The 17,863-nt window shown below is 35.7% G+C and overlaps 3 protein-coding genes across 3 annotated transcripts in view; 1 reads left to right on the forward strand and 2 right to left on the reverse strand.

The window, feature by feature from the left end:
* Positions 1-17,863, forward strand: part of LOC123317538 — a 263,709-nt gene that overhangs the window by 39,852 nt on the left and 205,994 nt on the right. The gene's annotated exons all lie outside the window — the stretch shown is intronic.
* Positions 771-2,232, reverse strand: LOC123317544. The gene is made up of 3 exons (XM_044904125.1): positions 2,074-2,232; positions 1,758-1,880; positions 771-1,017 (listed from the first exon to the last, which is right to left on the reverse strand). Exons 1-3 carry the CDS (start codon positions 2,150-2,152, stop codon positions 875-877), a joined length of 345 nt encoding a protein of 114 aa, XP_044760060.1. The 5' UTR covers positions 2,153-2,232; the 3' UTR covers positions 771-874.
* LOC123317543 lies at positions 2,722-4,291 on the reverse strand. The gene is made up of 3 exons (XM_044904124.1): positions 4,106-4,291; positions 3,386-3,508; positions 2,722-2,955 (listed from the first exon to the last, which is right to left on the reverse strand). The coding sequence occupies exons 1-3, from the start codon at positions 4,182-4,184 to the stop codon at positions 2,777-2,779; spliced, it is 381 nt and encodes a 126-aa protein (XP_044760059.1). The 5' UTR covers positions 4,185-4,291; the 3' UTR covers positions 2,722-2,776.

Raw genomic sequence — 17,863 nt, forward strand, 5'->3', positions numbered from 1 at the left:
GGGATATAGTAGAGAGGCTAGACCTATAGCAAAAATGCACTTCGACGATCTGATGGAAGGGGATGAATCATATTTCAGAGCCAGCTCCTTCGACGAACAAACTAAATCGCATTTAGTTCGACGGAAGCCTTATTACTTTTTATTCTTGGAAAATAACGTACAAGATAACTCAGAGTGCTTTGCTTCTTTATTTTGTAGCTGATGGCGTATCCGATATGAAACGTATTTCCTGGAGGCCCTTTGAACATTCATAACGTCCTAGATGTTCTCAGAGATCGTCGTTGATATACAGGATGTCTTAACTTATATTTACCTACTTGATTTTTCCATAACTACTGATCCCAACCATTATTCAACGATTCTTTACTGCAGTCTCGTCTCGTCGTCTCTCATAGTCTAGTCTCGTCGTCTCATAGTCTAGTCTCGTTGTCTCACTGTCTAATCTCGTCGTCTCATAGTCTAGTCTCGTCGTCTCATAGTCTAGTCTCGTCGTCTCATCGTCTCATAGTCTCGTCTCGTCGTCTCATAGTCTAGTCTCGTCTTATCATAGTCTCGTCTCGTCGTCTCATAGTCTAGTCTCGTCTTATCATAGTCTCGTCTCGTCGTCTCATAGTCTAGTCTCGTCGTCTCATAGTCTAGTCTCGTCGTCTCATAGTCTCGTCTCGTGCTTCCCAACAAAGATTTTTAAATGTCTGTTATTTATGAAAAAATACATTATATTATGGTTTTTTCAGTTAAATCGGCCCAAAATAGTGTAACTCCAGGCCTGCTAGCTCGAAAACTAATTTATTATTATATCATTTCACAATATTTGCAAAAGAAAAGTTAAATTCGAAAATACACTCGATAAAAATCCCATTTTTTCTGTATACGATTAATTATTCAAGTCTTTAATTTTTATGTATTCGTTTCTTCCATCCTTCGTGACTCTGTAAGTTCCTTCGTACTCTGCGGTCTGAAAAAATTGTGGTCCATAGGGACTCGGAGAACTTTTGGTGTGATTCTGAATACTGAGACCTGAAAATATTAAATAAAAATTAATCTTCCTTCATGTAATATTATTATTGGATGAATTGATTGGGAATGGAAGATATGCTTTTGTATTTCTTTCGAAAATATACACACTTATCCATATATTCTTCTGCTTCCGAGAGAAGTTTTTCAAAAATCTGAAAAGATTGAATTTGAAGAAATTTGAAACTTGTCTAGCCCCTAAAACAAGCTTTCGTCATGCTGAACATCAGTTCAATATGCCTTATCATATTTTATCAATGAATGAATGAAGGCTTGCCAACTTGACCCAACTAGTTTTTGAGTTTTTTTATTGGAAGAACAATTGGAGACACGGCATATATCATATATTCTGAATCAGAAAAGAATATGGGACATATTAACACATGCAAATAAAAATAGGGTTTATATTCAAAAAATTGAAAGTTACTACTATATCACTGAAGTGACGAACTTAAAATAATTTTTGACTACCTGAATGCATTCTACATATAAAAGTGTCTGTGTAGAATGTAACATTTGTTTTTCGATAGCACTGAAACTTTACGAAATAGGGGCACCAAGTCTAAGAGCAGAAAAATGACATGTGGATCATGTTAAGAAAAGGAAGAGGAAAAAATGATTTTTTAAGCGATGAAAACTAGCACATGGAACAGAAATTTGCCGAAATCGTCGTATATAACATACGATCCCTCATAGCAACGAGTACATAAAACAAAACTTCTAGGTTACTTTTGGAAACTTACCTTTATCGTTCACGCAAGAGACAGTTTCAACTAGGGTTGTTCTATCATCTGAGGTCCTTCTTACCTTCTTACATCCAACTGTCATTTCAGGACAAGGAAAGCCGAAGCAAAGGCCAGTTTCACCTAGAATTAATCCAAAATTGGGTTATTGCTTGCTTCACAAAATGCTGTATAAAAAATTGTGATATTACTGTAGGCTGATTGTGTGATTTTCGATCATTATATATTTCATGTGATTCACAGAACAAATATAATAATTATTTGAACTGGATATTGATTCTGCATTATTGAATGTTATTTATTTAATTTTAAGTACCTTTTGATCGAGGAGCCGATGTAGAAATACCGAGAAGTACAACACAAATCGCAAAGAACAATACCTTGTCCCACAACATCTTGAAACTAACGAGTTGAGATATCAAAGTACCACTGGCCTGTCATCTGAGATATGACTTGATTTAACTCCAAACGATAACATTATCCTTTCACATAATAAATAATTAAAAACAATATTCCTCGAGAAAAACACGAAATAATTATTCCACTGATTCGGTCGAACATAAAAGCCTTTCAATGTTATCTTTTTTCATGTGATTATCGCACAAAACTGGTTCAAAATCCAATAAGGAACACCCTTGTGCTTCTCTGTACCTATATTTTTCAAAAAAATAATGCAATCGCTTTTGAAAATTCTTATATTATGAGAACAGTTATTGAATGAGATCTGTAAATTGAACAAAGAATAAAATCCTGTTTTGTTCTGAACGATATCTTTATAAAATATTTAGAAATGACCTGAAAACTATTGTTGAATCTTTTTTCAATCGAAGAAATTTCATCCCAACTGATTCAGAGCATTTAATCATACCTATAGTCTATATATTTTACCATATTCCTTCAGGAGATGATTTCTTGTATCGATCTTCTAAAAAAAATTCATAACAGGGTTAATGAAACACCAACATCATTTTAAAGATTTATTTTCATATCAACTCTTAATATTTCTTCGAAATTTCGTATTATAAGAACTCTACTTCATCGTTGGTGTTCCCTATGCGATTCATGTGGTTTATATTTATGGGCTTCAAGTTTCCACCGCTGGTGAAGGTGTAGGATCCGGTGAAAGAGGTGCTCTCATAATGGGTGTTCGGTCCATAGGGATTTGGCGAAGTTTTGGTGTGCTTGTCCAGCTCGTAGTCTTTAAAAAATCATATCTCATTAGTTTTTCGTTTCTTCCAAACCCAAGGAGTATCAAACCTAACCTTACCTTACCTACCCAAACGTAACCTAACCTAACCTAACCTAACTTAACATAAACAAGGCTAACCTAACCTACACTAACGTAACCAAACCGAAATTAAACTGATGCAACTTAACCTAACCCAACCCAACCTAAGGATATCTATTTTTTACTCTCATATCACTCAATATATTATCAACTTGACATCTTTTTCTATTTGCCCTTAGGCTTCACCATTATAGTGACATGAGAATCATCAACTATTGAAGCTCTACCGTACTCTACACTAGAGTGAAGTGTTTTGAGGTAATCGCGAATGCAATTATTAGGTTAAGTGTTATCTGTCGAATTGCAGCAATTTGACAGGTGGCAGTTTTCGAAAACCCACCCTGTATATCCAGACAAACGACTGTTTCAACTAGAGTCGCTTTATCCTCGGAGGTCTTGGTCACTTTCTTGCATCCAGTAGTTCTTGGGGGGCATTGGTAATCGAAACAGCTAGCAGTTTCACCTGAAATGATTGAAACAGTTTTTTTTTAATATTGGAGAATTTTCAGAAAGATTGATTGTAGTGGAATTGATACCCAATGTTTTGTTGTTCAAACTAGCCACCATCGCAATTTATAAAGAGATAAAGGAACGATCGAAAAGGTCAGATGCAGGTCATCTCCAGAAGTTTCTAGAAGATCGATTGATATTTCCAATATTTGTTTTTGATTCACGATATTTACTTAACTTGCAATTGATTCACTGTGATTGAATGGTTGATAATGAAATACTATAATTATTTCTCAGTCTGCACACGTTAATTTTGGTTAATTAGGAATTCAGTAGCAATGTAGGGCTCATTTTAGCTTGAATAAGGTATTGAATATGCCAAGTATGAGCTTCATATGGATATAAATTTGCACTGTACTGTGGAAGGAATTTTTTCTGAGTTACAGAGACTAGTTGCTGGCGTTTAGATCGAAATAAAGATAAAAAAATTCACTGTTTTCTCTATCGCTTTTATATTTGAAGAATTGCAAATCTGGTGGCTGTCAAATACAGGGTTTTTTGAAAGGTGGCTTATATCTACAAATTCTAGTATTTAAATGTTTTTGAGTACCTCCAAGCTGTGGTGCCGAGTTGACAACGTTGAGGACTGAACCAATCACCACAAATATCAGTATCTTGTCACAGAACATCTTTTTATTCGATACTTCACTGGTAACCGTTTGAGATATTGGATAGCTACTGAGTCATCCGAGGTATATCTCGTGTTAAAACAGACCGATAACGCTATTTTGTCCGAATCAAAATAATCAATGAGCAGCGTCAGATTCTACGGAATTTACAAAATCTGAAATTTATTGATGATTATGTTTAATTTTTGGAATCCTTCGAATATTTATCAGATTTTTTATGTGTACGGAGGGAAAAATATGATATGCTTACGCTGACCTGTAAACAATAAAAGTATGATGGCTTGAAAACGACTGCAGAATAATATATATGCATATATGTATGTAAGAGGATGTATTGATATCTAGTTAGCCTAGACCAGTTCAATGCATAAAAAAAATTTGAGTTACCATAGCAACGAACAATAACCCATCAGAAGTGTCAGTGTGATGTTTGAAGTGAAAAATCGAAAATCGAAAAATTGGAGTATCGAGCCATCATCAAGTACCTGTATTTAAAAGGGTTAAGAGGTAAGCAGATTTACGAAGATATGCTCAATACCCTTGGTGATCAATGTCCTTCGTAAGCGACCGTGAAAAAAAGGACTGCAAGCTTCAAAAGAGGTAAATTTTCTATTGAAGATGATGAGCGATCGGGAAGGCCAGTTTCTGTGTCAGTCCCCGAAAATATCGATGCAGTTCATGACATGGTTTTATCAGACCGTCGAATTTGGCTAAAGCGGATGTTTGAAGCACTGAATATTTCATACGAACGCGTTCATCATATAGTTCACGTCAATTTGGACCTGAGAAAAATTGCTGCAAAATGGATCCCCAAATGTTTGAATGTTGACCAAAAGCGTGCAAGGGTAGAAGCATCGCGGCAATTCTTAAGCCGAATTGTTACTATGGATGAGACTTGTGGAAATTTATACGATCCAGAAACAAAGCAACAATCGATGGAATGGCGACACTCTGGTTCTCCAAGACCTAAGAAGTTTCGTGTCCAAAAATCGGCTGGAAAAGTTCTTGTTCAGTTTTTTGGGATTGCCATGGAAAAATCATGATTGATTTTTTGAATAAAGGTAGAACAATAACCGGAGATTGTTATTCGACATTACTGATCACTTTACAGAAAAAAATTAAGGAGCTAAGACGCGGAAAGCTATCCAAAGGTGTTTTGCTTTTGCAGGACAACGTTCCTACACACAAATCCCATGTTGCCATCATGCAAAAAATTCGTGATTTAGGGTTTGAATTATTAGAACGCCCCCCTTATTCACCAGATTTGGCTTTATCCGACTATCATCTTTTTCCTCAACTGAAGAAAAGTTTAAAAGGTCATACATTTTTTCGAACGAGGAGGTAATAAAATCTGTGGAGGACTGGTTTGCAGAGCAAGAAGAAAAATTTTTTTTGAAAGGTCTAGAGACGTTGCAGGTTCGCTGTAATAAATATATCCAACTAAGAGGAGAATATGTTGAGTAATGTTTTGTTTGGTTCAATAGTAGGCTAAGAATTTTTACATATATCCTCGTATTGTAGCTATTTCACCGTATCATGGTATTTCATAATGAAGACACTAATTAGTTCGACTATTATCTTAATAATAACTCATAGTGGCTGCTGATTTTGGTGGTTTTAGAGAGGTTGAATATGTTACATTGGTGGAAAAGTGCAGCTGAAATGCATCGAATGGTTGTGGAAGGTTCCAACTGAAAAACCATGTAGTGAATGCCTTCGATGTTTCAAGAATGGTGATTTCAGCGTTGAAGATAAGGCTCTCTCTGGGCAGCCAAAAAAACTCTAAGACAAGAATTTTAAGCATTACTCAAGCAGTTTCCAGGCAATCCATTGGAATCATTCAATATCAAGGCAATTGACTGCCTCCTGAACTGATTAGTGAAACGTTGAAAGGCCTGCTTGTATCACAACAGTCGTAGAAGAAATATTCAGAAACGCTCGAGAGAAACAATTTTCATTCGCCCTCCGGTTGCTCTTTGTGGTTTACTTTTTTCGCAGAACCCGAAAATTGGCGCCCAACGTAGGGAAAGGAAAACGTAGTAGCCAGCTATGTACGTAAGACACTTTGAATGATCTGTTCATTCATTTTGTTCTGGAATAGATGGAATATTGATCTAATTTGCACTCCCAATAGTTGAATCGATGAACCACAAGGTGACGAAATTCTCGTGGACAAGCAGTAGCTGCAACAGTGTATCTGGTTGTTTCATTATCATAACTTATCCGACTTGCTATGGAACCAAATACGAAGGCGTTATGACGCCCTGAGACAACCCTAAATTCCACAACTCTCCTCTGCCACTCCTCCGATACTGGGTGTATCCAAGGTGTCTCCCGCACTAGCGTCTATTTCCTGTGCTTTACAAATGAACCTTCATTTGTCATTTATCCCTGCTGTGCTGCCATCTGTAGTGGGAAGTGGGATTATGATGTGCGCGGTCATATGTTCCTGAATGTTAAAATTCAAATTTAATTAAATTAACGCAAAGCGGATTTTCGTATATAAAGTTCACGTTTTGAAACCCCCCAATCAGCAGAAATGAATAATCTGTGTTATGAATGCGGCAAGGTGTTTTCCAATTCCAACATATCAAGTTTGACACGCCAGGAATTTTCACAGAGATGAAACTACTGAAATCGCTCCTCACTTGTACAAAAATGCAGCGAAATATAATTATAACTGCCATTGTGGAAAGAACTTCAGTGATAAAAATAATTTCACGAACCATCAGAAGATCCACGGTGAAGATTCTGGTAGTGGTAGTTACCAATCGGTAGGTAGGTATTCTTCTAAAATTAAGTCATCATATTTTCACTACTATTTCAGAATGAAGTTCATAACCAGTTGCATAGTATTTTACATGAGATAGATCAACAAGCTTTACGTAGAAAGCTGTTCAATTTCCTAAACCAATGTGATGATCCAGATGTAACAGATTTTATTAATTACTTCAAAGAAAATTATTTCCATAACATAGAAAATTGGGCATATGCTTACAGACTCCTTGCTGGTATTAATACTGATATGCATCTAGAGAGATTTCATAAGACTCTTAAATATACATATGTACCTCAAAGGAAAGAAAGTTAAAAGACTAGATAAGGGAATATGTGCAATCATGCAATTTGTTGACAGACTTAAATCCCGTCATAAGGATAAAATCTGCAGTAAAGTCAAAGAAATAAGAGTTCGTCATGAAACTATGACCAGCTTGGATAAAAATTTATTAATAGAATGTGAAGATGGATGGAAAATACCTTCAAATACATCTGAAGAAAACATACTTTATTCGAAAAACAGACAGCGATTGCCAAAAATGCCAACTCAAATGTACATTGTGTAACATCTGCATACATGAATATATCTGCTCTTGTATTGATTCACATAGTTTCTGCTTCAAGGAAAGAAAATCTACTTGGGGATGGAGGACCAAACTGATACTGGTGAGTGGTTTAACATAATTGTAGCAATATGATAATGCCATTGAAGATTGAGAATAGTTATTTCATATCACATGTTGCATAGGAAGAAGTCAACTATCAAGGTAATATGAAAATATTTCATTATTGGGTTTAGGATATTTAGCACATTATTACTATCCTTTTTTTCTATTTATATTTTTTTCACAAAGCTTGTTATGGATATTTATGTATTATGTTTGGGTGCTTGTAGGAAATATTGTCCTTATAATAGCATGGTGTATATTATCTATAGATATTCTTTCGAAAGGGAGAAATAGCAACTTCTACAATCTTGAAACAATAAAGCAGGTATAAAGAAATGGCAACAAGAAGCAGATCGTAGAACCTGTTCCAGATCTCGGTGTAAGCAGAGAGGAAAATTTTATTAGGGTTCTATACATATATCTTTAATGATACAGGAAAAAAAGAGATAAAAACTATTTGAGTGCACTCTGTTATTATACTTCAAAGTAGTGGTTAATTTTTCTGTATGCCCTGTTTTAGACAGTAGTAGGTGAAGGAGTGTGAAGACACAAAAGAGAAGAATTTAATTCTAAATGAAGTTGGTAGGAAAAGAGACTTGAAGATGTCCGTAGAGAAGGAGAAGGAAGATATCAGGAACAAAATTGCGAGACATTTGAGGGACATACATTCTCCTACCAAACTTCAAGTCATTAAAAATATTTTAGCTCCGCTTTCACCTACACTCGCAGCTGTAGATTCTAATAATTCCGTACCTTCTACAAGTAGAATTCTACATTATATGAAAATTGTTCCACAGAGATCACTGTTTTCAACCAGAAATGAAAAATCAAAGAAAAAAAATCATTCTCCTTAATCTGTGTAGAATACAGTACTTGTTTCAATAAACTATTTAAAATTTTCTTTGACGTATCATTGATCCCAATTCCATAGAATCCCTTTCTGAATTAAGGTTTATTGTTACTTCATTATACCATCCCCTGGAATAAATACTTACAGAAAGATTTAATTCACACGCTGGAAAAATTTTGCTAATGATGATAGGTCGTTATTTTAACCTCAGCGGAAGATGGAGCTTTTCTACTCAACTGAGGAACATAACATATATTTATTCTCATAATTATAACATAAGAATGCTATTTTGTAATTCCAAAGTAGTTGCACATCATTCCTCATTAATATTGATATCTCTGAAAGTATTTATATTTAACCATGATAACGTATATTATTTGAAATAAAATGTATCCTTTGCCAATCCAATGATGATTGATGGAAGAGAACCTGAGCCTAATCTTGTTTACCTGCCTATTCCTATTATTAAACAACATAAAATTGGAAACGGTTCAAAATATTATTAAACCTTTTAATTAGCCCGCGCTGCCGACCATAGAGATATGATTACAAATATTTGTCGGACACTCTGTGTTCTGGGTTCATTTGTAAGGCACAAGAAATAGACGCTAGTGTCTCCCGCACGCAGTCTGAAGAGCGAATTCCGGATGATATTCAACATTTCAATATCCTTTGATATGTGCAAATCCGAGCCTGTGCCGAATCCACGGATCGGCTGGCACATTATAATGGCGAAGAATAGACGGCTCTAGCAGCGGCGAATGGCACGTCAGTTTCCACGCAGAAATGGAACATACCCGTTATGCAAACTTTGTGATCTACCCCACTCGGCCGTTCATTGTGTTTTCGCCAAGTTGACTTTTTCTATTTGTATTTCATTCGTACCGTTCTTTTATCGAACGGGAACGGCGGTGAGAACTCCTGGCTGGACGCATATGAATGGTGGTTTTATCTTGGGAAGGGTGATTGTACGGAATGTACCAAATTTCGTTGTCGTTTCTCTCTCTGGAGTGCAATTCTCGATTGAATGATCAAGTGTTTGGTTTTTTAGTGTCTTTGAAATATAATCGGAAATCCCAATTGGATCAGACGAATATAACTGGAGATATCGCAGATTGAAAATTGCAATTTTTTGAAAAATGCCATTTCCAAGATGAAAATCTGAACGAAGGAAGATAGGCTTCCGAAATTGCTCGCAATGGATTCAGCGTGGTCAAAAACCTATATTTCCGTACCAAACTTTCCAATATCTGACACTGTTTAGGAGAAAATAGTTTTTTTTGTTTTTCCACTTTTCATTTTCGAGTTGACTTCGAAGAGCTCTCTGGAGTGCAATTCTCCATTGAATTATCAACTATTTGGTTTTCTAGAATCTTTTAAACAAATTCTATGCACTCCATATTCGAGGACAGTAATAGAACAACCTGATTTTTAAATAGAGTAGCAAATAGGGCATTTTAGGGGGGTCTGACCCCTTGCTCATTTTTGACCCAAAAAATCGAGATTTTCGAAATCGAGTTTTTGTGCTAGGGTGGAAGCCTAGGCATCGCTGATTATATAACCGGAAACCTCAATTGGATCAGACGAATATAACAGGAGATATCGCACATTGAAAATTGCAATTTTTTGAAAAATGCCATTTTCAAGATGAAAATCTGAACGAACGGAGATAGGCTTTCGAAATTGCTCGCAATAGATTCAGCGTGTTTGAAAACCTATATTTTCATACCAAACTTTCCAATATCTGACACTGTTTAGGAGAAAATAATTTTTTTGGTTTTTTCACTTTTCATTTTCGAGTTGACTTCGAAGAGCTCTCTGGAGTGCAATTCTCCATTGAATCATCAACTATTTGGTTTTCTAGAATCTTTTAAACAAATTCTATGCACTCCATATTCGAGGACAGTAATAGAACAACCTGATTTTTAAATAGAGTAGCAAATAGGGCATTTTAGGGGGGTCTGACCCCTTGCTCATTTTTGACCCAAAAAATCGAGATTTTCGAAATCGAGTTTTTATGCTAGTGTGGAAGCCTAGGCATCGCTGATTATATTACCGGAAACCTCAATTGGATCAGACGAATATAACAGGAGATATCGCAGATTGAAAATTGCAATTTTTTGAAAAATGCCATTTTCAAGATGAAAATCTGAACGAACGGAGATAGGCTTTCGAAATTGCTTGCAATAGATTCAGCGTGTTTGGAAACCTATATTTTCATACCAAACTTTCCAATATCTGACACTGTTTAGGAGAAAATAGTTTTTTTTGTTTTTCCACTTTTCATTTTCGAGTTGACTTCGAAGAGCTCTCTGGAGTGCAATTCTCCATTGAATTATCAACTATTTGGTTTTCTAGAATCTTTTAAACAAATTCTATGCACTCCATATTCGAGGACAGTAATAGAACAACCTGATTTTTAAATAGAGTAGCAAATAGGGCATTTTAGGGGGGTCTGACCCCTTGCTCATTTTTGACCCAAAAAATCGAGATTTTCGAAATCGAGTTTTTGTGCTAGGGTGGAAGCCTAGGCATCGCTGATTATATTACCGGAAACCTCAATTGGATCAGACGAATATAACAGGAGATATCGCAGATTGAAAATTGCAATTTTTTGAAAAATGCCATTTTCAAGATGAAAATCTGAACGAACGGAGATAGGCTTTCGAAATTGCTTGCAATAGATTCAGCGTGTTTGGAAACCTATATTTTCATACCAAACTTTCCAATATCTGACACTGTTTAGGAGAAAATAATTTTTTTGGTTTTTTCACTTTTCATTTTCGAGTTGACTTCGAAGAGCTCTCTGGAGTGCAATTCTCTATTAAATCATCAACTGTTTGGTTTTCTAGAATCTTCAAAACAAATTCTATTAACTCCATATCCTAGGACAGTAATATAGCATACTGATTTTCAGACAAAGTAGCAAATAGGTCATTTTAGGGGGGTCTGACCCCTTGCTCATTTTTGACCCAAAAAATCGAGATTTTCGAAATCGAGTTTTTGTGCTAGGGTGGAAGCCTAGGCACCGCTGATTATATAACCGGAAACCTCAATTGGATCAGACGAATATAACAGGAGATATCGCAGATTCAAAATTGCAATTTTTTGAAAAATGCCATTTTCAAGATGAAAATCTGAACGAACGGAGATAGGCTTTCGGAATTGCTTGCAATAGATTCAGCGTGTTCGAAAACCTATATTTTCATACCAAACTTTCCAATATCTGACCCTGTTTAGGAGAAAATATTTTTTTTTGTTTTTTCACTTTTCATTTTCGAGTTGACTTCGAAGAGCTCTCTGGAGTGCAATTCTCTATTGAATCATCAACTGTTTGGTTTTCTAGAATCTTCAAAACAAATTCTATGCACTTCATATCCTTGTACAGTAATAGAACATACTGATTTTCAGACAGAGTAGCAAAGAGGTCATTTTAGGGGGGTCTAACCCCTTGCTCATTTTTGACCCAAAAAATCGAGATTTTCGAAATCGAGTTTTTGTGCTAGGGTGGAAGCCTAGGCACCGCTGATTATATAACCGGAAATCTCATTTGGATCAGACGAATATAACAGGAGATATCGCAGATTGAAAATTGCAATTTTTTGAAAAATGCCATTTCCAAGATGAAAATCTGAACGAACGGAGATAGGCTTTCGAAATTGATTGCAATAGATTCAGCGTGTTTGAAAACCTATATTTTCATACCAAACTTTCCAATATCTGACACTGTTTAGGAGAAAATAATTTTTTTTGTTTTTTCACTTTTCATTTTCGAGTTGACTTCGAAGAGCTCCCTGGAGTGCAATTCTCTATTAAATCATCAACTGTTTGGTTTTCTAGAATCTTCAAAACAAATTCTATGCACTCCATATCCTAGGACAGTAATATAGCATACTGATTTTCAGACAAAGTAGCAAATAGGTCATTTTAGGGGGGTCTAACCCCTTGCTCATTTTTGACCCAAAAAATCGAGATTTTCGAAATCGAGTTTTTGTGCTAGGGTGGAAGCCTAGGCACCGCTGATTATATAACCGGAAACCTCAATTGGATCAGACGAATATAACAGGAGATATCGCAGATTGAAAATTGCAATTTTTTGAAAAATGCCATTTTCAAGATGAAAATCTGAACGAACGGAGATAGGCTTTCGAAATTGCTTGCAATAGATTCAGCGTGTTCGAAAACCTATATTTTCATACCAAACTTTCCAATATCTGACCCTGTTTAGGAGAAAATAATTTTTTTGGTTTTTTCACTTTTCATTTTCGAGTTGACTTCGAAGAGCTCTCTGGAGTGCAATTCTCCATTGAATCATCAACTATTTGGTTTTCTAGAATCTTTTAAACAAATTCTATGCACTCCATATTCGAGGACAGTAATAGAACAACCTGATTTTTAAATAGAGTAGCAAATAGGGCATTTTAGGGGGGTCTGACCCCTTGCTCATTTTTGACCCAAAAAATCGAGATTTTCGAAATCGAGTTTTTATGCTAGTGTGGAAGCCTAGGCATCGCTGATTATATTACCGGAAACCTCAATTGGATCAGACGAATATAACAGGAGATATCGCAGATTGAAAATTGCAATTTTTTGAAAAATGCCATTTTCAAGATGAAAATCTGAACGAACGGAGATAGGCTTTCGAAATTGCTTGCAATAGATTCAGCGTGTTTGGAAACCTATATTTTCATACCAAACTTTCCAATATCTGACACTGTTTAGGAGAAAATAGTTTTTTTTGTTTTTCCACTTTTCATTTTCGAGTTGACTTCGAAGAGCTCTCTGGAGTGCAATTCTCCATTGAATTATCAACTATTTGGTTTTCTAGAATCTTTTAAACAAATTCTATGCACTCCATATTCGAGGACAGTAATAGAACAACCTGATTTTTAAATAGAGTAGCAAATAGGGCATTTTAGGGGGGTCTGACCCCTTGCTCATTTTTGACCCAAAAAATCGAGATTTTCGAAATCGAGTTTTTGTGCTAGGGTGGAAGCCTAGGCATCGCTGATTATATTACCGGAAACCTCAATTGGATCAGACGAATATAACAGGAGATATCGCAGATTGAAAATTGCAATTTTTTGAAAAATGCCATTTTCAAGATGAAAATCTGAACGAACGGAGATAGGCTTTCGAAATTGCTTGCAATAGATTCAGCGTGTTTGGAAACCTATATTTTCATACCAAACTTTCCAATATCTGACACTGTTTAGGAGAAAATAATTTTTTTGGTTTTTTCACTTTTCATTTTCGAGTTGACTTCGAAGAGCTCTCTGGAGTGCAATTCTCTATTAAATCATCAACTGTTTGGTTTTCTAGAATCTTCAAAACAAATTCTATTAACTCCATATCCTAGGACAGTAATATAGCATACTGATTTTCAGACAAAGTAGCAAATAGGTCATTTTAGGGGGGTCTGACCCCTTGCTCATTTTTGACCCAAAAAATCGAGATTTTCGAAATCGAGTTTTTGTGCTAGGGTGGAAGCCTAGGCACCGCTGATTATATAACCGGAAACCTCAATTGGATCAGACGAATATAACAGGAGATATCGCAGATTCAAAATTGCAATTTTTTGAAAAATGCCATTTTCAAGATGAAAATCTGAACGAACGGAGATAGGCTTTCGGAATTGCTTGCAATAGATTCAGCGTGTTCGAAAACCTATATTTTCATACCAAACTTTCCAATATCTGACCCTGTTTAGGAGAAAATATTTTTTTTTGTTTTTTCACTTTTCATTTTCGAGTTGACTTCGAAGAGCTCTCTGGAGTGCAATTCTCTATTGAATCATCAACTGTTTGGTTTTCTAGAATCTTCAAAACAAATTCTATGCACTTCATATCCTTGTACAGTAATAGAACATACTGATTTTCAGACAGAGTAGCAAAGAGGTCATTTTAGGGGGGTCTAACCCCTTGCTCATTTTTGACCCAAAAAATCGAGATTTTCGAAATCGAGTTTTTGTGCTAGGGTGGAAGCCTAGGCACCGCTGATTATATAACCGGAAATCTCATTTGGATCAGACGAATATAACAGGAGATATCGCAGATTGAAAATTGCAATTTTTTGAAAAATGCCATTTCCAAGATGAAAATCTGAACGAACGGAGATAGGCTTTCGAAATTGATTGCAATAGATTCAGCGTGTTTGAAAACCTATATTTTCATACCAAACTTTCCAATATCTGACACTGTTTAGGAGAAAATAATTTTTTTTGTTTTTTCACTTTTCATTTTCGAGTTGACTTCGAAGAGCTCCCTGGAGTGCAATTCTCTATTAAATCATCAACTGTTTGGTTTTCTAGAATCTTCAAAACAAATTCTATGCACTCCATATCCTAGGACAGTAATATAGCATACTGATTTTCAGACAAAGTAGCAAATAGGTCATTTTAGGGGGGTCTAACCCCTTGCTCATTTTTGACCCAAAAAATCGAGATTTTCGAAATCGAGTTTTTGTGCTAGGGTGGAAGCCTAGGCACCGCTGATTATATAACCGGAAACCTCAATTGGATCAGACGAATATAACAGGAGATATCGCAGATTGAAAATTGCAATTTTTTGAAAAATGCCATTTTCAAGATGAAAATCTGAACGAACGGAGATAGGCTTTCGAAATTGCTTGCAATAGATTCAGCGTGTTCGAAAACCTATATTTTCATACCAAACTTTCCAATATCTGACCCTGTTTAGGAGAAAATAATTTTTTTGGTTTTTTCACTTTTCATTTTCGAGTTGACTTCGAAGAGCTCTCTGGAGTGCAATTCTCCATTGAATCATCAACTATTTGGTTTTCTAGAATCTTTTAAACAAATTCTATGCACTCCATATTCGAGGACAGTAATAGAACAACCTGATTTTTAAATAGAGTAGCAAATAGGGCATTTTAGGGGGGTCTGACCCCTTGCTCATTTTTGACCCAAAAAATCGAGATTTTCGAAATCGAGTTTTTATGCTAGTGTGGAAGCCTAGGCATCGCTGATTATATTACCGGAAACCTCAATTGGATCAGACGAATATAACAGGAGATATCGCAGATTGAAAATTGCAATTTTTTGAAAAATGCCATTTTCAAGATGAAAATCTGAACGAACGGAGATAGGCTTTCGAAATTGCTTGCAATAGATTCAGCGTGTTTGGAAACCTATATTTTCATACCAAACTTTCCAATATCTGACACTGTTTAGGAGAAAATAGTTTTTTTTGTTTTTCCACTTTTCATTTTCGAGTTGACTTCGAAGAGCTCTCTGGAGTGCAATTCTCCATTGAATTATCAACTATTTGGTTTTCTAGAATCTTTTAAACAAATTCTATGCACTCCATATTCGAGGACAGTAATAGAACAACCTGATTTTTAAATAGAGTAGCAAATAGGGCATTTTAGGGGGGTCTGACCCCTTGCTCATTTTTGACCCAAAAAATCGAGATTTTCGAAATCGAGTTTTTGTGCTAGGGTGGAAGCCTAGGCATCGCTGATTATATTACCGGAAACCTCAATTGGATCAGACGAATATAACAGGAGATATCGCAGATTGAAAATTGCAATTTTTTGAAAAATGCCATTTTCAAGATGAAAATCTGAACGAACGGAGATAGGCTTTCGAAATTGCTTGCAATAGATTCAGCGTGTTTGGAAACCTATATTTTCATACCAAACTTTCCAATATCTGACACTGTTTAGGAGAAAATAATTTTTTTGGTTTTTTCACTTTTCATTTTCGAGTTGACTTCGAAGAGCTCTCTGGAGTGCAATTCTCTATTAAATCATCAACTGTTTGGTTTTCTAGAATCTTCAAAACAAATTCTATTAACTCCATATCCTAGGACAGTAATATAGCATACTGATTTTCAGACAAAGTAGCAAATAGGTCATTTTAGGGGGGTCTGACCCCTTGCTCATTTTTGACCCAAAAAATCGAGATTTTCGAAATCGAGTTTTTGTGCTAGGGTGGAAGCCTAGGCACCGCTGATTATATAACCGGAAACCTCAATTGGATCAGACGAATATAACAGGAGATATCGCAGATTCAAAATTGCAATTTTTTGAAAAATGCCATTTTCAAGATGAAAATCTGAACGAACGGAGATAGGCTTTCGGAATTGCTTGCAATAGATTCAGCGTGTTCGAAAACCTATATTTTCATACCAAACTTTCCAATATCTGACCCTGTTTAGGAGAAAATATTTTTTTTTGTTTTTTCACTTTTCATTTTCGAGTTGACTTCGAAGAGCTCTCTGGAGTGCAATTCTCTATTGAATCATCAACTGTTTGGTTTTCTAGAATCTTCAAAACAAATTCTATGCACTTCATATCCTTGTACAGTAATAGAACATACTGATTTTCAGACAGAGTAGCAAAGAGGTCATTTTAGGGGGGTCTAACCCCTTGCTCATTTTTGACCCAAAAAATCGAGATTTTCGAAATCGAGTTTTTGTGCTAGGGTGGAAGCCTAGGCACCGCTGATTATATAACCGGAAATCTCATTTGGATCAGACGAATATAACAGGAGATATCGCAGATTGAAAATTGCAATTTTTTGAAAAATGCCATTTCCAAGATGAAAATCTGAACGAACGGAGATAGGCTTTCGAAATTGATTGCAATAGATTCAGCGTGTTTGAAAACCTATATTTTCATACCAAACTTTCCAATATCTGACACTGTTTAGGAGAAAATAATTTTTTTTGTTTTTTCACTTTTCATTTTCGAGTTGACTTCGAAGAGCTCCCTGGAGTGCAATTCTCTATTAAATCATCAACTGTTTGGTTTTCTAGAATCTTCAAAACAAATTCTATGCACTCCATATCCTAGGACAGTAATATAGCATACTGATTTTCAGACAAAGTAGCAAATAGGTCATTTTAGGGGGGTCTAACCCCTTGCTCATTTTTGACCCAAAAAATCGAGATTTTCGAAATCGAGTTTTTGTGCTAGGGTGGAAGCCTAGGCACCGCTGATTATATAACCGGAAACCTCAATTGGATCAGACGAATATAACAGGAGATATCGCAGATTGAAAATTGCAATTTTTTGAAAAATGCCATTTTCAAGATGAAAATCTGAACGAACGGAGATAGGCTTTCGAAATTGCTTGCAATAGATTCAGCGTGTTCGAAAACCTATATTTTCATACCAAACTTTCCAATATCTGACCCTGTTTAGGAGAAAATAATTTTTTTTGTTTTTTCACTTTTCATTTTCGAGTTGACTTCGAACAGCTCTCTGGAGTGCAATTCTCTATTGAATCATCAACTGTTTGGTTTTCTAGAATCTTCAAAACAAATTCTATGCACTCCATATCCTAGGACAGTAATATAGCATACTGATTTTCAGACAAAGTAGCAAATAGGTCATTTTAGGGGGGTCTAACCCCTTGC

The sequence above is a fragment of the Coccinella septempunctata genome, chromosome 7, assembly GCF_907165205.1.
Source record: "Coccinella septempunctata chromosome 7, icCocSept1.1, whole genome shotgun sequence".
In the NCBI taxonomy this organism is placed as follows: Eukaryota; Metazoa; Arthropoda; class Insecta; order Coleoptera; family Coccinellidae; genus Coccinella; species Coccinella septempunctata.